Consider the following 24,460-nt stretch of genomic DNA (forward strand, 5'->3'; position numbering starts at 1 on the left):
ACGTGATTTCTGATATGGGAGCGGGCATTTTAGCAGCATCTTAACAATTATACCAAATTCCTGCCATTTGGTTTACATTTTTCAGGAACACAATATATCTACTCTACAACAAATTCCTTGAAATCTTTCCTCCTATCTAATCATAATTATGAATCCTTTGACCAGTATCTTCTCATTCCCTTCTTCCTTTGTGACTTCAGCCTCTGGCAACAACCATTACTCTCTTTACTTTGGATAAATTACTGTTTTATATTACAGATAGGAATGAGATCCTGCAGTATTTGTCAGTTCTTGGCTTATTGTACTGAACAAAATGTTCTCCAGGTTCACCAATATTGTAGCAAATGGCAGGAGTTCATATTTTAATGACTCAGTAGTATACTAACAACTTATACATTTTGAAGGATCAAAAGTATACAAAGTCATTAACTAAGTAAATATATACAATGTTTATCATTAAACACCCTAAAAGCTGTGGAAGATAGAGGTAGTGACTTGGAATTTTGATTTTTCAACTGGGGAACAGGGACTCTGGGAGAATATGAGACTTGCCTAGAGTCAGTTCACAGATTGTAGGGCTGGGAGTTGAACTGAGATCTTCTGATGTCCATTGTTGTGCATACGGCTCTGCAGCCTTGCCCTTGACAGCAATTTTAACAAACAAAACTACAGATTATTAGTTATTCTGACTTCCACTGCACTGACTCTGTTTATACATCATCAGGTCACTGTAAGAATATCTGGGCCATATTCTACAAAAGAGGTGGAGAACTAGAGTTCTCCCCTCTCCAGCATTGCTCAGTATAATTTAGAACACAACTAACATCAGAGGAATTTAGTTATGGGACCTTTTCCATCTCCCAATCACCTCCAGATAAAGTTCTTCTGTTATTTTAGTCACGTATTGCAATGTAATATTGCACAGCCAGGAAGTGAGATGGAGACAGAACAACAGGCTTGTGTGTGGGTGATGAATGGGAGAAAAGGGCTTCATTAAAAAGATTCATGGCACAGGAGGACCACAATATGCAAACCCAAATGGGAGAGGACTTTCCGTACATACATTGCTAGATCTAATAGCAATGCCTGTACAAGTCTGTGTCCTGTATATTTATCATCATATTTATTTTAAATTGGCTGATGTAGTTACATCTAAGATGTTGGAAAAATTAAGTTTTTACCAAGATCCCAGTTATATAATATTTATTCCTCGTGCTTACATGGATTTTGACAGTTATAGGTAATTTTAATGCCATTCGAGTAATTTTCATTTTCTCAACTACCTTCACCTGAAGTAACATTATTCCCATTTCAGGGCTGAAGAAGGTGGACTTTGGAGATTCAGTACCTTGGCCAAGGTCATGGTATCTGCAGTTGGTAGAACTGAGGCTGGGAGCCTCATCTCCTGACTCTCATGGTCTTTCTTCCTACAGACAAAACCTTCAGTTCAGAAAAATTTACTTAGGGTATACTATGAAGAAGTCTGCTCTGGTTTATCCTAATCTATGACTTCCAGAATGAACAATGAGTTAATATTACAGCATCGGGTACTTAAAATGGAGATCAGAAACGTTTGGTTGTGAAACCTTAAGACTTGCATAATCACAGGTTATGGTGAACTCTTTAGTCTCCAAGAATCAATGATTGCTGCTAACTCCAAGAATCAATGATTGCTGCTAACTTCAAGAATCAATGATTGCCACTAACTTGCATAGCTCTACAGTCTAACAGAAAAACTCTCTTTTATCTAGGATAAAACGAACTCATTGACCCATTATTCACTTAATTTTTTAAGAATTGGTCGTCTCTCCTGAATGGAAGGTCTCTGTGAACAAGACCCCAGCAGAAAGAACGGGCCATCCAAGAAGGAGGCACCTTTCTCTGAAGGGAAGAAGGAACCTCCACTGTGATATGGCCTTGACTAAACAAGTTCAGAGTTGGTAAACTCAAGGGGCCTCCATAGCCTCGACAGCTCATGGCAAGAGCCTCGGGTGGTTACTGACATCATAAATAAGAGTGCCCGTTGTTAAATGAACAACGGGAGTCACTGGGCACATGCCCCCCAGGTAAGATCTCTGTCCTTAATGTGTTTTACTATGAGAGTCAACGATAACACTACTAGATGAACAGTACTCTATATCTTGTGCGGTTGTGTGGGCACAGTCTGTTGAAACCTTTGCTTAGTATATACTAAGTTGATCTTCTGTATATAAAGATAATTGAAAATGAAACTTGATGAAGAGTGGGATGGGAGAGGGAGTGGGAGATGGGAGGGCTGTGGGAGGGAGGGAGGTTGGGGGAGGAAAAGCCACAACAATGCAAAAGTTGCACTTTGTAAATTCACATTTATTAAATAAAAAAAAAAAAGAATTGGTTGTCTCTATTCTCCTCCCCCTTCCTCTCGTGAGGCTCCTTCCTGGCCTTGCCTTGATTTGCGAAGTGAGAGACTCATCAGTAATGAAACAGGATAGATCTCAGAGATCCACCACTTTATTTGTATGAGTGAGAAACTGGTGTTTCAGTGAGGGAATTGAAGTGTCACTGATGCATCAGAACAAGACGTTGCTTTAGAATCCAGGTTTTCAGTCCCCAGTTCATTAACTTTCACATTAGATTTCCCATCACTGCCCAAATGGTAGACAGAAAGGCATCAGCATGATGACATAAACAGACACAGCTTAGTTACAGCTGTTCGTTCTCGTTTGTGAAGTAACCATTTTCATTGTATAATAATATACATTGAGAATGTATCACATGTTTTAAATATGAAGTTCAATGAACTCTCACAACTTTTTTCAATGAACTCTCACAATTTTGCTAGGACTCCAGAAGTCCACTCATGTCTGTGTTAATTATTCACTCCACTCCTTTCTAAATGTATGCAGCATCACACCATACGGAATTTTGCCTGTTTCTGATCTTCATAAGTGGAATCACACATTAATATGTTTTGTATCTAGTTTTTTCACGTAAAGTATGTGTATGTTGGAAATGGCATTGTGGGGCACTGCATTAAGCTGTGGCTTGCAATGTTTGCATCCCCTGTGGGTACTGATTTATGTCTTGGCTGCTCAACCTCCAATCCAGCTCCCCGCTAATGGACCTGGCAAAGCAGCAGCAGACGGCTCAAGCACTTAGGTCCCTGCATCCTGGAAGGAGCTCTGGATGAAGCTCTTTGCTCTTGATTTTGGCCTGGCCCAGTCCTGCCATTGTGACCATTTGGGGTGTGAACCAATGGATGGAAGATCTCTCTCCTTCTGTGTGTGTCTCCCTCTTTCTTTCTCTATCTTTTCTAAAAAGTATGTGTATGAGATTCTTTTTTTAAAATGTATCAGTTAGAAACTTGGATTTAAAATTTGTTTATTTATTTGAAAGGAAGAGTTACAGAGAGAGAGAGAGAGAGAGAGAGAGAGAGAGAGAGAGAGAAAGAAGGAGAGACAGAGAGAGAAGTCTTCCATTCTTCCATCTGCTGGTTTATTCCCCAAATGGCTGCAACAGACAGGACTGGGTTGATCTGACCAGGAGCCTGGAGCTCCTTCCAGGTCTCCCATGTGGATTGGGGAAATAAAGGAAGGCGTGAAGAGTTTAAAAAAAAGATTTAATGCATATGTAATTTGGTTTTAATATGCACTTTTAATTTTAATCCACTTCCATATATTTTTCATTGAAAAACAGTATACATTTTTACACAAAGTACAATGTGAAGTTGTGATATATGTATTCCCTGTAGAATAATTAAAATAGGTTAATTAACATGGTCATTATCTCACATACTTATTCTTTGTATGTGATGAGAACACTGAAAGCTGTTACATTAGTTTTGATATATACAATGAATTATTAATAGTAATAGTTATCACAGTGTCAAATAGATCATTAGAAATTTTCCCTTCTGCCAGACTAACTGAACTTTTGTGCTTTTTAGCTAACTTCTCACCTCTGCTCATCCAATCCAATCCTTACCTCAGCTTCGAATGAACTCTTCTCTACTTCTATGAAATCAAACTTCAGATTTTTTATGTAAATTACATTATGCAGTTTCTGTTTTTTATTTATGTTTTATTTCACATAATAATATCTTCCAAGTTTTGGTCTGTTTTCATTGAAACCTCAGTAATCATTCATATAAGTATTAAATTAGAGAGCATATAGGTTTGGGGAGTATGAAGAATGGAGTCATATATTTTATTTGTGAAAATTCAGGAAACTTTCCTTAAAGGAAGTTGGATGGTAAGAGGATCTTGAAGGAATAAGAATATGAGAGGAGAGGTCAGAGGAAGCATCTCCTATAATGAGAAGCAGCTGACCAATGTCCCAGAGGAAGAGGAGTTGTGGATGAAGGCAGAGATGGACCCAGACAATCCGTCTTCAGACAGGAACGAGGCAGAGCTGGTATGGAGGAGGCACAGAAGCAAATCCGTTGACAACTGGGGTGATGTTGATGTCCTTTGGATCAACCAGAGGTTTTAGTCTAAAGTTCTGTAAAATGGTGGTGAGGAATAAAAACAGCTCCATGCGGGCCAGGCCCTCTCCCACACAAATACGTTTTCCTGAAAGTAACAGAGGACAGATACTCCTTGAATAATAGGTTTCTTTTGGTACAAAAAGAATTATGTCATTACTATGTGATGGATAATTGAATGGATAGATGACTGGTAAATATGAAATATAGTTATGAAATATAAAATATGGTTAATTTTATAGATGGACAAAATGATGGAAATGCTTTATATCCATCTAGTATCTTCATTTATGAGGGCCTCTTAATTCACCTAAAAATTATAGAACATTAGATCTGTGCTGAGCATTTCATTAACTGTTCACATATTATAACTTTGAGTTTCCAGCAATCTTTTTTCTAGAAATCCACCTTGAATCCCTTGGTCCCTGCCTGGTGTTCCACGCCATCATCTTTCCTTCTATTCACACCATCCATTTAGTCTGTTGCCTAGCCATACCCACTCATTATCAGTCTCCAACACGCCATGCTGTTTCAACTTTTATCTCATGCTATACCTTCTGTTTAGAAGTAATTATAATTTCTGACCCATCTTCACAGGAATACTTGAGAGCATCCACTTCTAGTTTTGTTGAGCCAGACATTTCCCATTGCACTCCATGACTCCCGCAAACAGTAGATTCTAACTCTTTCTGGTTTTAGTCACAAAATTAAGCATAGATCACATGAATCATTTTTCTCTCTTTTTCTAGCCTGAAACAATGTGAGTTCTTGAATGAGGAATTAAGTGTAGTTGAGGATGTTTCAAGAGGCAGAATTCAACCTTTCCCCTACCTCTCTTAATTTGGAAAACTCAAAGTTGTATCCAAAATGAGGATGTACATGGGCAGGGAACATGCATGAGCACTGAGGGTGGTATTTGTGGTCATGCACACAAAGCAGTTCTACCCAGCCCCTGAATTAGGCATCGTCAACGTTAACTGACATCATGAAGATAATTTGTCTTCTGTATTAGTGAATTAATTTCTATTACCTGTTGAGAAAGGCATGAAGTAGTCACTCTTCTTAAAGTTGCCACTCTTGTCCAGGAAGTGGCCAGGGTCAAAGCTCTCTGGGTTGGGGAATTCTTTGTCATCATGTAGTACTGATGTCAGTGATGTTAATATGGTTGTGCCCTGGAATTAATGGGCACAGATAAATTGAGATATGATGAAGTCATGGAGCTGGAAGAAATATTGGAGGTTATTTTGTGTAATTTCTCTGATCCCTGGTTGAGGAAATTCTCACCAAAGAAAAAGCAATGACATTTCCAGCTAGACATACAAAGTAATAAAATGCATGAGTTTAAGGGTGATGGCAATGATTTTGCTAAGGTGACCTACAATTAAATGTGAAGTTCTCAGTACTGCAGTACTTGGATCTCAACACTCTGTTTGTTCTCTTTGTCAGCACATGGATAAGGAACACTGATGTCTATCCCCACCTGTTGCTCTTTTGAATCCCTTCAGTTTCCCACATCTTTTAAGGAATTCTGGTTTAAAACAAGACTCCGTTGGCTCCAAAATGTCTAAAAACCTTTTTGAAAAGGTTTTCATTCTGATTTGATTAGAAGTTTCCATTTCTAGATGATAAAATACACAGTTTAGAAATGAAATAAAATTGAGCAGTTATTACTGATATGAGTTTTTCCTCTTAACTAATAATGACAGAGCTCTTTATTTTTTACAGGTGGAAATAGCCAAAAATATTCAGAAAAATGATTAATGAGAAAAATCATTGTTTTCAGAAATTCAGTTAAAGATCATCAATCACGGTAAAATTTTTGGATGAATTGTTTGTGAAAAAGGGATATTCACATTAAGGTGGCATGTACCAATGCCATCTCACTAGTCCAAGTGATCAATTCCAGTTCACAATTGACTATAATGATAGGTCTAAGAGTCAAAGAGATCACATAAACAAGACTAGTGTCTGCTAATACTAACTGGTAGAATTAAGGAGAGAATGATCCAACATGGGAAGTGGGATGCACAGCAGACTCATAGAATGGCAGTTGTCCTAAACAGCACTCTGGTCTCAGAATTAGCCCTTGAGGCATTCGGATCTGGCTGAAGAGCCCATGAGAGTATTTTAGGCATGGAAAGACAAGACACTCTGTCAAAAGAAAAAAAAAAAAGACCTAAATGAAAGATCTCTGCAAGTGAGATCCAAGTGGAAAGAACAGGGCCATCAAAGAAGGAGGTACCTTTCTGTGAAGGGAGGAGAGAACTTCCACTTTGACTATGATCCTGTCGGAATAAAATCGAAGTCAGCGAACCCTAAAGGCTTCCATAGCCTTGGCAACTCATGACTAGAGCCTAGGGAGATTACTGACACCATAAACAAGAGTGTCAAATTGTTAAATCAACAACAGGAGTCACTGTATACTTTCGTCTCATGTGGGATCTGTTCTTAATGTGTTGTCCAATGTGAATTAATGCTATAACTAGTACTCTAACAGTACTTTATATTTTGTGTTTCTGTGTGGGTGCAAACTGTTGAAATTTTTACTTAATATATATTAAATTGATCTTCTGTATATAAAGATAATTGAAAATGAATCTTGATGTGAATGGAATGGGAGAGGAAGTGTGAGATGGGAGGGTTGTGGGTGCGAGGGAAGTTATGGGGGGGAAAAGCCACTGTAATCCATAAGCTGTACTTTGGAAATTTATATTTATTAAATAAAAGTTAAAAAAAAGAAAAAAAAGAAAAGGGTATATTCATAAGTTCTTAAAATGCCATGCCATATATGTTTTTAATTAACTAATAAGACAGGGAGATATGATAAACAATTCCTTACTAAATGAGGACATTTATAATCACCCATAATGGGATAAGTGACGCCATCATGCCCTGTCTCCCCTTAAATTGGACATCCACAGCAGCACATGGATTTCCTTCCAAAATTGTAACTGGAATGGAATCACTGATAAACAATCCCCAAAACCAGGTGAGCAATGTTTCGCCTGACAACCTGCCTGTCCTCCTTAAAATTGTCATTGTATTGAAAAGAGAGAGAGAGAGAGAGAGAGAGAGAGAGAGAGAGAGAGAATGAACATGGGAAAGGAAGCCATGCTTCAGTACAGAAGAGTAAGGGACAAGGTAATCAATTGTATCCTTGTTCCTTGTTTGGACACCACATTGCAAGAAAAAGGAATATAAAGTAAGTAGTAGAAATGGAAAATTTAAATATAGGCTATATTTGCAACAATATTATTATTTCAATGATAATTTTTTTTTGACAGGCAGAGTTAGACAGTGAGAGAGAGAGAAAGGTTTTCCTTCCATTGGTTCACTCCCAAATGGCTGCTACGGCCAGTGCGCTGCGACAATCTGAAGCCAGGAGCCAGGTGCCTCCTCCTGGTCTCCCATGTGGGTGCAGGGCCCAAGCACTTGGGCCATCCTCCACTGCCCTCCTGGGCCACAGCAGAGAGCTGGACTGGAAGAGGAGCAACCAGGACAGAACCGGCGCCCCAAACGGGACTAGAACCGGGGTACCAGCGTCGCAGGCAGAGGATTAGCCTAGTGAGCTGTGGCGCTGGTCTCAATGATAATTCTTTGAATGTGAATGAGATATGAGTTTTTATTACTATATAAAAGAAAGCCCTTATTTTTAGGATATATATATATATATATATATATATATATATGAGTGTTGAAGTGCTAAATGTGAAAAGTAGAAAGATAGATATCTAGGTATAAAAGTAGGCATGTACATACTTATATATTTGTATTGAAAATGCTATTTAGTTTAAAAAAAATTTTTTTTTTGACAGGCAGAGTGGACAGTGAGAGAGAGACAGAGAGAAAGGTCTTCCTTTTACCGTTGGTTCACCCTCCAATGGCCACCGCGGTAGGTGTGCTGCGGCCGGCGCACCGCGCCGATCAGATGGCAGGAGCCAGGTGCTTATCCTGGTCTCCCATGGGGTGCAGGGTCCAAGGACTTGGGCCATCCTCCACTGCACTCCCTGGCCACAGCAGAGAGCTGGCCTGGAAGAGGGGCAACCGGGACAGGGTCGGTGCCCCCACCGGGACTAGAAGCCGGTGTGCAGGCGCCGCAAGGGGGAGGATTAGCCTAGTGAGCCACGGCGCCTGCCTATGAATTTTTAAAGACATGATGCTGAGTGACTGTTTCACTCCTTGAGTTTATCATATATATGGGCTATATTTTGTTTTAGATTATTTCCATGGATTATTTAAAAATTTAATATATGAAAATTTATCTGAAGATACAAAGAAGACATATTTTCAACAGATCATCTTGGAATATTTGATGCTGATAAGAAAAGAAATTCTGCAAGATCAATACTTCACACATAAATAAAAATTAACTTGAAGTGGATCAGTGATCTAAATACATGAGTTAAAGGTATAAAATTTCTAAAAAAAAATGCAGGGGTAATCCTTTGGTTCCCTGTGGTGTAAAATAATTTTAGATAGGACACAAAAGCACAAATTATTCTTCCCTAATTTATTTTATTAGGCATCTCAAAATATCCTTGGAGTTGTAGTTTTAATTTCCTCCAATTTCTCCACTTCAGGTAAAAAATATGAACATTTACCTTCTTAGAGTTATAAATACTTAGTCCCTTAAGTGAAAATTCAGGAACCTAATATTTCCATTTTCAGAATTTTTTTACATTTTCAAAAGATATTGCAAGGTAATTACTAGAATTTATGATACTCTCATCATATTGTAGGGTAATATTATCTAAACAAACACACTGACACTTTTAGAGAAATTATGAATATTTACTAAAATTTGGATAAATAAGAATATAAATGGTTCACTTCATTCAAAGTCAAGTTTTAGTTGACCAAAGAAATCATGCCAACTTATATTTTATTTTTTGGAAAGTTTTTGGTGAAAAGGGTTTTCTAACCCTGTTAGGAAAAAGACTGTATATTTGTGCTGTACAATAGAGTAGCCATGCTCCTTATATTGTTATTTATACTTAATATTAGTTTATTAAATTAATGAAAATAAATAAAATTTAAAAATCATTCACTCAATTGTCCTGATAATATAAGAGATACTCCACATGAACCCATGGCTCATAATTTTATAGGACAACACAGATGTACAACATTTGCATCGCTGTAGAAAGTTCTATTGGAAGAATCTCAGATATGTCAGCTGATGGTTACATTTAATAGTGCAGTGTGATCATGTCTAATCCTGACAGAAAGTAGGAAATAAAGCATTACTGTCACAAGCTTGGAAGGGTGTAAGAACTCTTTTTTGAAGATGATAAAAATCATTAGAAACCACATTTTTTCAATCATAATGTATTCTTAACCAAAGTTTATTAGCCATTACAAAGACACAACCAAGTGTTCACCAAAGAAGAGTGGAAATATAGGAAGGTAATAAAAATAGACTAAAAATGAAGAGCGTATCTCACTTCATTTATGAGGCCAGCATTACCTTGATATCAGATATCTGAGAAGAAAATTTCAAGGAAGAATAATTGGAGAATGACCTCTTATAAATATAAACACAAATGTCCTTTACAAACAATAAGAGGATAAGATAAAGCTGATGGTATATATTACTTATTATGAACATATTTAGTGGAGAAAGGGAGGCCAAATATACCATTGAAAAAGAAGCGTAGTGTCCATTTAATGAAATTGGTCACAAAATATCATGTAAAGATGGGATAAAGGAATCTCCATTCATTTGAGAAGAAATACAACATCTAGATCTGGTGCTGTAACACAGCAGGTAAAGCCACTGCCTACAGTGTGAGCACCTATATGGGCACCAGTTTGAGTCCTTGCTGCTCCACTTCCAATCCAACTCCTTGCTAATGCACTTGGGAAAGCAGTGAGAGATGGCACAAATCTTTGGGTCCCTGCAGCCACCTAGGGGACCCACAGGAAACTCCTGCTCTTGGCTTTGGTCTGGTCCAACCCTGGAAGTTGTGGACATTTAGGGAACTGAAGCAGTGGATGGAAGGTCTATTCTCTCTCTCTCTCTCTCTCTCTCTCTCTCTCTCTCTCTAACTCTGCCTTTCAAATAAATAAAATATTAAAAAACACATCTACCAAAATTGAGATCTGCCATCATGCTCACTAGACTGTTATTAAACCACCAGTACTAGAGATCAAAAACAGAACACGAATGCCCACCACTACCGCTTTTGCTCAATGCTCTCATGAAATTCCCTCCAGGGCACAAATGCAGTAAACAGAAATTAATGTCATGAGAATTAGAAAATAAAAAATAAAGCAAGTAGGATAAGGTACATTAGAAACTCCAAATGAATCTACACATAAAATTTTAGCAATAACTAGTAAATTTAGCAAACTTGCAAGACAAAAGGCAATAAAATTATAATAACATTTTCATATAACAAAAGCATAGAAATGGAAAAAACTTTATTATTTATATTACAATCAAGATATTAGGTATCAGGAGAAACCTTGTGAAATGTGTGTATACCATTGCACTGGAAACGAATTATTACCAGGATAATAAAGAAAGTTCAAATTGTTGGAAAAATATATAATATCCACATGCTGAAATACTGAACATGTTAGGATCTCTTTTTTTTTTTTCTAAATTTACCTACAGATTTAATGTTAGTTCCCCTAAAACTCTAGGAGGGTGCTTGGAATTTAACAATTGGCGTTAGGATGTGCAGAACTAATAGTAGTCAGAGTAATCTTGAAAAGTCGAACAAATTTGGAAGACTCACATTGCGATATACGAAGAGCTATTATGTAGCACTATAGTTTGAAGCTATGTAGTTTAGAAATAGCATTAAGTCCATCAATCTGCCAAACATATGAGAATAGGTATTCAAACAGTACTGTGAACTTGGGAAGTTCAAGAGCGTTGAGGTGCAATGTGGGAGAAAACTTCTTACCTTGGGGATGAGGTAGTTCCTGAATTTAACGTCACATGTTGCAGCACGGGGCAGACTGGTGGGGACCAGGTCAATGTATCTCTGGATCTCATGTATCACAGCATCCGTGTAGGGCATGTGGCTCCTGTCCTGCATGCAGGGGCTCCGGTGTCTGCCGATCACACGCTCGATCTCTTCCTGGACCCTAGCTGATAAGACATAAGAAAGAACTCATGGGAAAGAGAAAACTGACACAGTTGTCACAGAATTTCAGAGTTACAAGAGGTATAGGGTTATACCATGCTCTGAGTATAACTACATAAATGTAAAATTTGCCATAAAATGGAGTTATGCAAGTGCATTTGTATATAATGATATTTTAGCAAATATATCAACTTGTTTAGTAAAAGTTATGATACATTTTAAAACATGAACATAACATTTATCTCATTATTAACTCAAGAAACTACTGTCATTACAGAAAAATTAGGAATGAATATTAATTTTTAAAATATTTACTTATTTATTTGAAAGGCAGAGTTACTGAGGAGAGATATATAGATAGACAGATAGAGAGAGAGAGAGAGAGAGAGAGAGAGAGAGAGAGAGAAAGACAGATTCCAGCCACTGGTTTACTCCCCCAAATGGCCGCAACAGCTGGAGTTGGGGTGATCCAAAGCTAGGAGCCAGGAGCTTCTTCTGGGTCTCCACATGGGTGCAGGGGTTCAAGGAATTTGGCCATCTTCCACTGCTTTCCCAAGTGTACCAGCCGGGAGCTGGATTGGAAGTGGAGGGAGCAGCCAGAACTCGAACGAGCACCCATATGGGATGCTGGCACCACAGGTGGCACCTTTACTCGCTACACCACTTGCTATCCAGAAATGAATATTAATGTTATCAAATAATATGGAATGTTTTTAAAGTTAAATTTTAATGGTAAATTTCTATAGATGCACATCAATTTACAATGGGGTTATACCATAATCAACCTGTCATAAATTGAAAATATCATTAAGGTGCCAATGCATTAAACATTCCTAACTTCTAAAATATTATAGCTTATCCTGGGCTCCAGAGCACTTACAAAGCATAACATTGATCAAAATCATCTAATGCAAACCAAGTTTATGATAGAGTATTGGATAGCCCATGCCATTTACTGAATATGGTACACTAGGGAATCAGTTGTTTTCTCTCATGAATGTGGGACTGACTGGAAACTCCAGCTTACTGCCATGATCCAGTTTCACAAAACAGTATCACGCTGTATATTTTTGATTCCAGAAGAGATCAAAAATCAAAATTTGAAATATGCTTTCTACTTTAGTGGATATCACTTCCATACCACATTAAAGTCATAAAAAGTACAAGTCAAATGATCACTGGTTGAGGACTGTGTGTGTGTGTGTGTTTGCACATGGATGTAAGTGCAAGACACTCTCTTCAAAGTTCTTCTCCCTAAATGAAGCATCTTTGATTCATTGTCGCAGTGTTTTCTGAAATGTATTTCATATTTCTAAACAATGATTCTACTTTTGTTTGTATTTCTTGATTTATCCAAGTTCAGGTCACATCCCATGACCTCTAAACATGAGAGAAGAGGATTGATATCTCCACTTTCACCTAAAATCAAATACACACAGAAGTGGATACACACACAAGTGCTTCCCCTGACTATAGCCTCACCTATGTTTTTTCATCACAATTTTAACTGTATGCATTTATATTTTAAAGCTATTATAAATAACAATGCTACTCAATGATAAAATAACCATGATTATGTTAAATTTTTGGTATATATTTTAACCTACTTTGAGCAATTTATATCAATATACTAGTTACATACTTAAATTCTTCCCAAATGCTCAGTAAAATGTTTCAATCTTTTTGTAATGCATTTTCAAACATAAAATCATAAATATCAATTGTGCTGTTTTCCAGTGAGGTTTGGAACCATGAGTCAAAAAACGGTCAGAGTAATAGTCAAATTTTATTAGTTTTGCAAGGGCTTTGATACTCACACAATCACAGCATGCTGCTTTTCTCAGCGGGTTAGTACTAGGAGAACAAGATTAGTTCAAGGAAATATATTTTCCCTTAAAGGAGATAATTTCATGTTTCATATAATTTGAAGAAACAATCCCTATTAAAAAGGTGGCCAAAATATTTGCCTTCAAGGACAGATATAAGCTGCAAATATATGAGACAAGGAGGGTGCGGGACCTGGCCAAGGAACCCTCTCAGACTAGCACACGATGAATGGTGACTTTTGCCCCCATTCCCTGAAGTGTCCTTTAGGCTTCTCATGTACATCTCAGATTCGACCCAGCCTGGTCTCCACAGTCAATCACTTTTTGCATTGTTCTTATCTTCCCTCATACCTGCTTCAGCTCTTTAGTAGAGTTGGAATTGGTTGTTTTCTGAGCTGGTGTCCAGCACCCTCCCTTAAACCTCTATCCTTTATCATGACATCTCCTTATTCCTGGAGCCATTTGCTTCCTCTGTTTTTTCTTTTTTTAATTTTATTTATTTATTTATTTTTTAAATTTTGACAGGCAGAGTGGACAGTGAGAGAGAGACAGAGAGAAAGGTCTTCCTTTTGCCGTTGGTTCACCCTCTAATGGCTGCCGCGGTAGCGCGCTGCGGCCTGCTTCCTCTGTTTTTTATCGTAACCAGACCAAATATCTTTCTTTTCCATTTCATATTCAATGAATAAAACCAAACTACCATGCCTGAAGGTACTAAGCCTGTGACAGTAAAGTGTGTATTCATACAGGAAAATGATACTTGCTCGTGAATTCCAGAAACTGGCCTTGAGAAACCCAGGTACAGTAGCAAAATATTCTGGCCCTCCCCAGTCAGTATGAGGAGATGTCCCAACTTGTTGTAGCAAAATGCAAAGGGGTAGAAATAACTAGGATCATGATAAGCAATGGCTCCAGGCAGGGTGGGCTTCATCCTGAATGTGGAAACACTGAAATGTCTTAACACAATACTTTGCCTTTTTTCCGATGTCAGCCAAATGATGTTTTGTAGCTATGTAGGTGTCCTGCCCGCTATGTCCTCCTCATGATGAAGTCCAGCCACCAAGCTCATTTCCCCCAGAACTGTGCTGATGCCTAAAATACCCCGTTATCAACTGGCACGCAGCTTCAGCACCTGGTTCAGCAGCCTGACCTTCAAAGCCTCTTTAAAAATCCCAGACCTCCTACACTAAGCAGGGTGATACATCTCGAGACTTAGTCTGCTACTCCCTCATCTATCAGCAGACTAAACTTTTTCATTTAACCTCAAACCTCGTCCTCATTGTTTTGTTTTAGCACTACTACAAGAACCTAGCTAAGTAACAGTTTCAAATACTGGGGGGCAGCACATACTTCCTACTTTTTCTATTTAAGAGAAAGCAGGGAGTAAGATTTTTGGCAAACAGATCTTAAAAAATCCTTTATGTTTGAAAACACAAGATGATATAGTTGCTCTTTAGAATTCTTATTCCTACTGCTTTATATTTGACTTGAATTGTGCCTGAAAAGTCTTATGGTTCTAACGTTCCCCTGAGGTTTTTATAAATCCTTGACCCTGTGTCTTGGGGAGGTGGATTTTATTTCATTCACTCTGCTGGAAATTTGGAGAGAATGTTCTGTCTTAATGATGATTTGCTATTCTTTCCTCAGGAGCTGCAAATTCTCTGCAGTGCATATCTGGGTGCTAGTTTCAGGATAGAAGAAGGAGAAAAGAGCTAAGAATCTCGGAATTCAAGATGTGAACTTGTACTTGTGTGCCCTCTTTTCAGCTCTGTGATTGGTTCCTTCCATGTTTCTGCAAAGTGTCCCTGACCATAAGGCCTGTTGTGTTCATTTCTCTAAAGACTTTTCCTGTGAGAGGAACAGTGACCTGAAGGGGGCATAGAGGGAATCTGACAGCGATGGCCTTCTCATTCTGTCTCTAAGTTTATTTCCAAAGTTTATTTCAGCCTTGGTACTTCCAGGTCCTGGGCCTGAAGGAGATTGTACAGACTAACTTTTCCATGGTAGAAAGTCTTATTCTGACGTCTAGGATGCAGTCTCATCCCCTCTGCTCAGGTAATGATACCATTCCCTTCCATGTTTCAGAAACCTGCTGGAGAAGTGTTGGCTGTTTTGTCTTCCCCCCTTCTTCAACCTTGGAAAGACTAATTTCCATTTGTAATTACTTTATAATTCCTTTAGTGAGGGTCTTCAAACATAAAAGTCTTTTCTGCTTCTACTCTGCTGTGAACAACTGGAACTCTGTAAAGATAAATCTCTAAAACAAAGTTATTCATAAATTTAACATTACCCACTCAAAGCAAAATTGCTATTTTTGAAAATACTCATTCAATTATAACAGACTGTGGAAATAATGAAATAGTTTTAAGCACATCTTCTGCCTAAAGAGAAACATGTTTTTGATGATTCTACCTTTTAGAAGACTTCAGATTGTAGAAATTTTTCCTGGCCACTTCACTAAATTTCTAGAGTTTATACTTATACTGCCTTATGGAAAGAATCTTTTTATAATCATCTAGGAAGAGGAGACTTCAATATCACAATCAGGAATGATTTCTGCAGGAATATATCTACTATTTCAAGTGGTTTCTTCCCAAGTAAATGAACATGTAACTTTAAGCTGGCTATTTCTGCCATCAGTCATCTCCCGATGTAACACAGAAACCTAAGCATTACCATTTTGCTGCTTCTCACATTGTTCTTCATCTCTTACCATCATCAACCCCTGTTGTCCCATTTTATTACTTTATTCAATTTGGGCCCATGCAGCTGTTGGCACTTGTTTTAGTTACTAAAGTTTCTCCTACAGAAGTAAGATGAAGAATGCTAGCAGTGTCTTGACAAATCTGTATTCTGAAATTCACCCTGCTTGTCATCTGTGGTCCTACCTGTGACCTCTGGGTGCTTCAGCAGGAGCAGGAGTCCATATCTGAGAGTGGTGCTTGTGGTCTCTGTCCCAGCAGCAAATAGATCACCTACAGTGTATTTCAGGTTTTCAAGGGTAAATTCAGACTGCTGGTTGTGCTTTTCCTAGGGATAGTTTGATGAAATTATTTCAAAAATTAGTTTCTAAAATATTGATTCCAATACATTTAAAATAATTCAGAGCATGAAATCATGAAGACAGTTTCATTAACAAGAACATGCAAAAGAACAAAATATCTAACAATAAATTTGACTACAAAGGGTTGCCTGGCAGTTAAGATGCTTGTTATGAATCCAACTTCCCAAATTTGAGTCCTGGATACAGTTTCTCATTCCAGATTTCCAGTAATGCAAACCCTGGGAGGAAGCAGTAATAACTCAAGTAATTACTTTCCTACTACCCATATGGGAGATTTGGGCAGCATAGCCAAATTGTAGCTTCAGCCTCTATCTGGACTCACTAGTCACAGAAATATGAAGAGTACTATCCAGGAGATGGGTTCTATCTCTGTCCATCCACTTGGATCTATCTATGTGTCTATCTATGTATCTATCTATGTCTAACATCTATCTGTCATCTACATCTCTCTCTGTTGCAAATAAATAAAATCGTTTAAAATATTTTGTCACAAAATTAATAGACTTGTACAATGAACTACAAAACATTGTTGGAAGAAAATACAAAAAAATCGAAGTAAATGAAAACACATTCATGAATCTGAAGGCTTAATATCATTAAGATAGTGATATTCCCCACAAAGGTATACTCAGTGACTGATGGTACTCCCTCTAAATTTCAATGACATTTTTGAAGAAATGGAAAGAGCAATCCTTACATTCATTTGGAACCATGAGAATCAAATTCATGATCTACATTTTTTTTTTTTTTGGACAGGCAGAGTTAGATGGTGAGAGAGAGAGAGACAGAGAGAAAGGTCTTCCTTCTGTTGGTTCACCCCCCAAATGGCCGCTATGGCTAGCGTGCTGTGCCGATCTGAAGCCAGGAGCCAGGTGCTTCCCCCTGGTTTCTCATGAGGGTGCAGGGCCCAAGGACTTGGGCCATCCTCCACTGCCTTCCCAGGGCCACAGCAGAGAGCTGGACTGGAAGAGGAACAACTGGGACAGAATCCGGCGCCCCAACTTGGACTAGAACCCCGAGTACTGGCGCCGCAGGCGGAGGATTAGCCTAGTGAGCCGTGGCGCCGGCCTCATGATTTACAATTTCAAAACTTAATACAAAGTTATGACAATCAAACAGTGATGACCAATTGCTTTTCTTTTAAAAAAAAGATCTATTATTTTATGTCTTTGAATGGTAGAACTACAGACCTAGGGAAAGACAGAAACACACACACATGTGTACATACACACACACAGAGCACACACGTGTATATGCACACACGCAGAGTTTTTCATCTACTGGTTAAACCCCTCCCCCCACCAAATGGCTGCAACAATCAACTCTGAGCTAGGCTGAACCAGGAGCCAGGAACTCAGTTCACGTCTCCCACATTAGTAGAAGGGGCCCAAGTACTTTGGCCATCATGTGCAGCTTACCTAGAAATGTTAGCAAGGTGGAATGGGAGCATGGTAGCCAGAACTCAAACCAGCACTCTCATATGGGTAGCTTAACCTACCTTGCCACAACACATTTCCTGCACCTTTTCTCCCCATTCTCCCATACATCAGGCACAAATAATCATTCTCAAATTAATTTCACGGCTCAACATTTTGTACTTTGCACTTTGCTCAAAGTTGTTTCCTTTCAGTGAGGTGTGCCTTCTGTCTCCCTCAGGTAGTTTTTTAATAACTAAAGATCAGGACTGAGGTCTTCTAGTCCTTTAACAACTGAATTTTGATTCTAGGATATTTGGTACAGATGCATACCCAGAAGAAGTACTTACAGTGCTTGTTAAGCATTTCTTGCCTTAACATACACACATGCCAAGTAACTTAACAAATGAGCCACAAAATACACACACTACCACATAATTGAGATGTTGACATTTCACCTGTTCCATTTTGATCAGGAAACAGTCAATAAAGTTTCGAGGATTGTTCATATCCAGGGATTGTTGGTGTTCTTTTACTTTCTCTGAAATAAAATTTTGGATACAAGTCATATCTTCCATAAATGTTTTATGACTCCCTGGGAAATAGTCAATGAGAACTGGAAAATTATTGCAGACCTAAAAAACAAAACAAAAAAAATCTTTACCAAAGAAAAACATTTAATGAAGACATGCAGATCACATACTAGTCCAGGATGGAAATGTTAGCTTTAAAAGTAAAAATAACAGGATGTCCGCCTTGAGATGGGAACTTTTACAGTACACTTATAGTCAGTTTCTACTTTTAGAGAAAATTTGTGAGAGAAAACTTTGACCAGAGGTTTAAATTTGTTAACTATGTCCTATGTTTATATGTCAATTTTAGGAATAAAAATAGATTTACATTAAGTCTGTTATTTTGTGAATCAATGCTTTCCCACAGTCTGGAAATACAGGGTGGCATGAATGACCATGATTCACACTTTGTAGATGATGACAGATGCTGAGGAAGTTTGTGTGCCTGGTCTTGAGCACAGTGCTCATCTGTGCTGTTTCTTACCTGCCGACTCAGATGCTGAATCACTGCTTTAGGACAGGGGAAATTTTGACAATGCCATGAATTCCATTCAGTTGAGCATTTTATGGATAAAGTGACTGTGCACAAGAGGAGTTCAGCCACTTCCCTAAGATACAATGAAGAGCTTTTAGAAAGAATGCAGGATAGACCATCAGCATAGGAAAAATTGCATTTCTTTGTGGTCCATATTCTGTAAAGTCCAATCATTTTGTCTTCTCTCTCTCTCTCTCTCTTTTTTGACAGGCAGAGTTAATAAGAGAGAGACAGAGAGAAAGGTCTTCCTTTTTCCATTGGTTCAACCCCCAAGTGGCCGCTATAGCCAATGTGCTGCGGTGCTGCGCCGATCCGAAGCCAGGAGCCAGGTGCTTCCTCCTGCTCTCCCATGCAGGTGCAGGGCCCAAGCACTTGGGCCATCCTCCACTGCACTCCCGGGCCACAGCAGAGAGCTGGCCTGGAAGAAGGGCAACTGAGACAGAATCTGGCACCCCGATCAGGACTAGAACCTGGGGTGCCGGCGCCGCAGGCGGAGGATTAGCCTAGTGAGCCGTGGCCGGCCAATCATTTTGTCTTTTAACACAGTGACCTTGTCAGCTGGTGTCAAACATCCCAGACCTGTTCATAGTCTCCTGGCGTCCTCTGTGACTCTAAGTATTCCCATTCCTTGATATTCTAACTTAGGGTATTTTTGCCAAGTGTGCTGAAGAGGTCTTAGGAGGCGAGGGGGGAGCATTTCTGGCGACTGACAGCATCCTCCACAAGGGCCTGGACATCCTTGAGTGCTATGCCTATGCTTTTGTCCAGTCAGCACATCACTTCACGCAAATAGGGCTTTGGAGCTTAGTGGGAACCCCACTGGTCAGGGAGCCAGTGGGCTTGATTATCAGCTCCATGTTTGTCCATTGGTTTCCTGGTGTAAAATAATGGGTTCAGTCCTATTTCCCAGATGCCCACTGATGTCATTGAGCTCTGCACAGGACTGTGGAGTCCAGAGAGTCCTTTCACAGCATGGTCTATTAGCATGACCAGTAAACAGCATAAATGTTTTACAGTGAAGAAAGGGATTTGTATCTCACCTGTATCCATGGGGAGCTCAGAATATTGATGCCTTCATTCAACAGCTTCAAAAAAGTAAGGAAATCCTGATCTGTGTATTCAAAACGGCTCTGGAAAATAATGGAGCAGATCACGTTGCAGGGGGCAGCACCCAGGATAAAGGTGGGATCACAGGGTGAGGCTAAAAATTGGGAACATTAAAAAAATACTGTTTAAAAATATGCATAAGAACGGAACTCTTGTTTTTGAGATAGCAGATACATTTTCAATTAATTTTCTCCTAGGAATAGCCTTAAGCAGCGAAAAATCAGCATTTATAAAATTAACATATCACTTTTAGCTTGAAACTGAAATGACCAACACATTTTATGTAGGCCTTTATGTTCATATTATCGAGTCTAGTAGTGGTTTTCCTTATATCCATACAAACACACAACCTGTATTAAATTCACTTAGGCCAAGATGTACCATATTTTGGTGGTAAATGGAAAACATTTAAGAAGACAGTCTTTAGGGGCTGGTATTTTGGTGCAGTGGATTAAGCCACTGCTTGTAGTGCCGGCTCCCCTTATTGGAGTGTCAGTTCAAGTCAACTTTGAATCCAGCTGGGAAGACAGCCCAAGTGCTTTAGTCCCTGCCACCAATGTAGGATACCAGGATGGAGTTCCTGACTCTAGCAGATCGAAAATCTGTCTCTCCTTTTTACTCTGTCACTGGCATTCTTTCTTTCTTTGAAAGGCAAAGTGACACAGAGAGTGAGTCAGATGAAAAGAAATCTTCTATCCCCTGGATCACTCTCCACATGGCTGCAGCAGTCAGGACTGGGCATGTTGAAGCTGGGAGCCAGGAAATGCATCTGGCCCTCCCATATCAGTGCCAATGGCTCAATTAATTGGACCATAATTTGTTACTTTCCCAGGTACTTTAGCAGGGAGTTGGATTGGAAGCAGAGCAGCCAGGACGCAAGCTGTCACACCAATGTGGAAGGTCAGCATTGCAAGCAGTGGATTAAGTTGAAATCATGGTAAATTTTACAACTTAATATTTTTGTAATTGGAAGTTTTTGCTGTAGCAAATATATCCTCGAAATTATGACTGAAGACATTAAACAGTGGGCAATATAAAATAATTCTAATGATAGATCTTATATGTTGTGATTCCAGTGAAATTATAATGAATGGGAATTCATGAAGCAATTAAAGCACACATTAGCATCATTACTGGTGCGAGCTATAGGCACCAGTTTTAGAAGAAACCCTCAGGCAGGTGAGTGAGGCTGACTGTTCAAGCGTAGCCATGGGAACTGAAAGTGAAAGCATATGTCACTTGGTTCAGCTTCACAAGAATGTAAGGGGTTATTTCGCTGTGAACACTAAGTTTTCCATAGTGAAATGCTGTTGATTAGTTACCCATAATTATATTATGAGATATATGCTGCTTTTTAACTCTTTAAGGAAATGAAGACAGTATGCAGATTCCTCAGAAATCTGAAAACGGATCTACCATATGACTCAGCCACCCTACTCCTAGTAATTTATCCAAAGGAAATGAAATCAACATATAAAAGAATTATTTTTACACCAATGTTCATTGCAACACAATTCACAATAGCTAAGATATAGAATCAACACAGATGTTCATCAGCAGATGACCGGATAAAGAAAATGTGGTATATATGCACAATGGAATGCTACTCTGCCATAAAAGGAATGAAATCCTGCTTTTTGCAACAAAATGGCTGCATCTTGAAACCATTGTGCATAGTGAAATAAGCCAGTCCCCAAAAGACAAATCTCATAATTTTTCTGACATGGTAGTTAATAGAGAATAAAAAAAGAATGAAATTGACATCTTATGATTTGATTATTGCTTTTAGCCCTTGTCTGTATTCCTGTGGAACAGTGGGCTTTCTTCATTTTACTTGTTGAACATTATGGTTAGTGGTGCATTAAGCCTGTGATTATAATCAGTTGAAATTATGTTACTGCAAAAATTAAAGGAAAAGAAAAGAAAGGAAGGACGGGATTGAGAAAGAGAGGGAAGTGACTATGGTTATCTTCTTAGAATTGTGCCTATGAAATACATGAAACCTGTTCTCTTTATATTAATAAAAATTTTTAAAAAGAAAATGAAACAAAATCTTTTATCTATATGCTATAATGAATTTAAAGCAAAGAAAAAACCTGAACAGAATAGGACATAAAGGGCTTTGACACCTACACCATGGGTCCAATCATGCTACACACACACACACACACACAGACACATGCTTCAAACTGTCCCATCTCCATATGGGGGCTGACAGCCAAGATCTAGAATGAGATGTCTGGATACCCCTGAAAATTTCTGAGGGCAGCACAGAGAAGGAGCAGTGAGAGTCAGCGATGTGGGGTAAGGGCCACCCACCATTGGTTTTTCTCAGCTCCTCCACCAGGCAGCGGGCCTCCTCTTGAACTCGGTCCTCAATGCTCCTCTTCCCCATCCCGAAATTCCGCAGGGTCATGAGTGAGAAGCGCCGCATTTCTTTCCATCTGTTTCCACTGCTTAAAAAGATCCCTCCTAGTAGGAGAGCAGAGATTAAGAGAAAGATACCAGGCGAGGAGGAGGGAGATTACACTCAGCAATCACATGCATGAGCTAAACTCTCCTGAGGAGGTCTTCAGGTCTGCTTTCCATCCTCTACACATTACCACTGCATAACACACACACACAAACATGCACACACAGAAAGGTACACTTACCAAGATCTTTATTCATTCTTTCAGCCACTGGGAAGCTGCCTCTTGCAGCAAACTCCTCTCCAAGATCAATTAGCGCCTCCTTCACTGCTTCATACCCGTGCAACACCACAGTGGGTTTTGTACCAATATACAGAGTGAACACGGGGCCATAGACTTTTGAGAACTGGAAAAAGAGATGCAAAATTTATTCAAAGAAGTCTTTTTGTCAGTCTACATATTACATGTTTGTCACACTTGCATTTTATTTATTTATTTATTTAATTTTTTTGGGGGGGCGCTGATTTCTTTATTGAGTAGACGCGAGGGCTTCAGTACAGAACAGTACAGAGATGATGCAAGTTTGTGCTTCAATACTTCCAACTCTCTTGAGCCTTGTTGGCTTGGCATTACCGGGACCTCCGTGTTTGGAAGTATTGAAGCACACTTGCATTTTAAATATAGTTATTCTGTCAGACAACTTTTCAAATATTTCTGTATTTTAATCATAAATGTGATGGCGATTATTATAGCTGCTACTGGTGGATGACCTATAATGTGCCATAAAGTAGTGCTGACATTTTGTAAAAACATTATATTTAATGCACTCCACTGCACATTCAGCAGATTTATATACTCTGTTTTATAAATAATAAAACTTGATTTCAAAGATTGCAAACTCAAGTGCCCTGTATTCAAGTTTGTGCTGCAGATTCAAATTTAAACCTCTGTTTTGTCGCCTTCTGATGGCTGAGTAGTTTACCCATCCCCAAGGCTGCCACATACGGAACAACACCCAAGATTGCCTCAGCATCACCAACACAGCTCTACCTAAGCACTTTCTGATCTAGTAGCCAGGTGAAAAATACCAGAAAAATGTACATTCTATAAGTGACCCCAGATGATTACAACTTTCACCCAACTTTGAGACCACAGGGATTATCAACATAGAGAGCTAGAACAACAGAGGCAGTGCCAAGACTTGCAACATCTCATGCAAGAACAATGTCTCCTACCCTGTGCATTTGTAGGGGGCAGACAGCAAGTGTGTGCAAAATCCAAAAGGATTCTGTTACCATCAGGGAGCTCTGAATGGTTAATTATTTTATGCACTTATACTGTCCACTGGTCCTCAGACCTCAGCTTTTGTTTTTTTTTTTAAAACAGCTTTATTGAGTTATGATTGACAAATATATATATATATATATATAACAAAATTTGGTGTTTTGATATATGTTTACATTTCAGAATGCATTGCACCAGCAAGCTAATTAGCATATACATCCCCTCACACAGCTAAATATTTTGAGGAGCCAGTGCTGTGGCGTAGTAGGCTAAACCTTCACCTGAGGCGCCAGCATCCCAGATGCGCACAAGTTCCTGTTCCAGCTACTCCTCTTCTGATCCAGCTCTTAGCTAATGGCTGGTAAGGCAGTGGAAGATGGCCCAAATCTCGGGCCCCTGCATCCACATGGGAGAGCTGGTAGAAGCTCCTGGCTCCTGGCTTTTGATTGGTCCAGCTCTGACCATTGCGACCATTTGTGCGGTGAACCAGTGGATGGAAGAGAAGATCTCTATTTCTGTCTCTCCCTCTCTCTGTTTGTAACTCTGCCTCTCAAATAAATAAATACATCTTAAAAATGAAGAGTTGAGATGTAGTCTCTTAGTGAATTTCAGGTACACAGTACATTATCATATACTGTAGTCAAGATGCTGCACATTTGGTCTGCAGTATGTTTTCACCTTATAACTGAG

The 24,460-nt window shown here is 39.0% G+C and overlaps 1 protein-coding gene across 1 annotated transcript in view; it reads right to left on the reverse strand.

Moving 5' to 3' along the window:
- Positions 1-3,581: 3,581 nt before the first annotated feature.
- LOC133775562 (cytochrome P450 2C18-like) overlaps positions 3,582-24,460 on the reverse strand; it is a 30,017-nt gene continuing 9,138 nt past the window's right edge. Inside the window, exons 2-9 of the mRNA XM_062213861.1 lie at positions 22,730-22,892; positions 22,395-22,547; positions 20,009-20,169; positions 18,320-18,496; positions 16,271-16,412; positions 11,377-11,564; positions 5,493-5,634; positions 3,582-4,550 (exon numbers count right to left, since the gene is read on the reverse strand). Coding sequence (XP_062069845.1) covers positions 4,369-4,550; positions 5,493-5,634; positions 11,377-11,564; positions 16,271-16,412; positions 18,320-18,496; positions 20,009-20,169; positions 22,395-22,547; positions 22,730-22,892 — 1,308 coding nt within the window. The 3' untranslated portion in view covers positions 3,582-4,368. The remainder of the gene's footprint in view (positions 4,551-5,492; positions 5,635-11,376; positions 11,565-16,270; positions 16,413-18,319; positions 18,497-20,008; positions 20,170-22,394; positions 22,548-22,729; positions 22,893-24,460) is intronic.

This window comes from Lepus europaeus, chromosome 17 (assembly GCF_033115175.1).
Source record: "Lepus europaeus isolate LE1 chromosome 17, mLepTim1.pri, whole genome shotgun sequence".
Classification (NCBI taxonomy): Eukaryota; Metazoa; Chordata; class Mammalia; order Lagomorpha; family Leporidae; genus Lepus; species Lepus europaeus.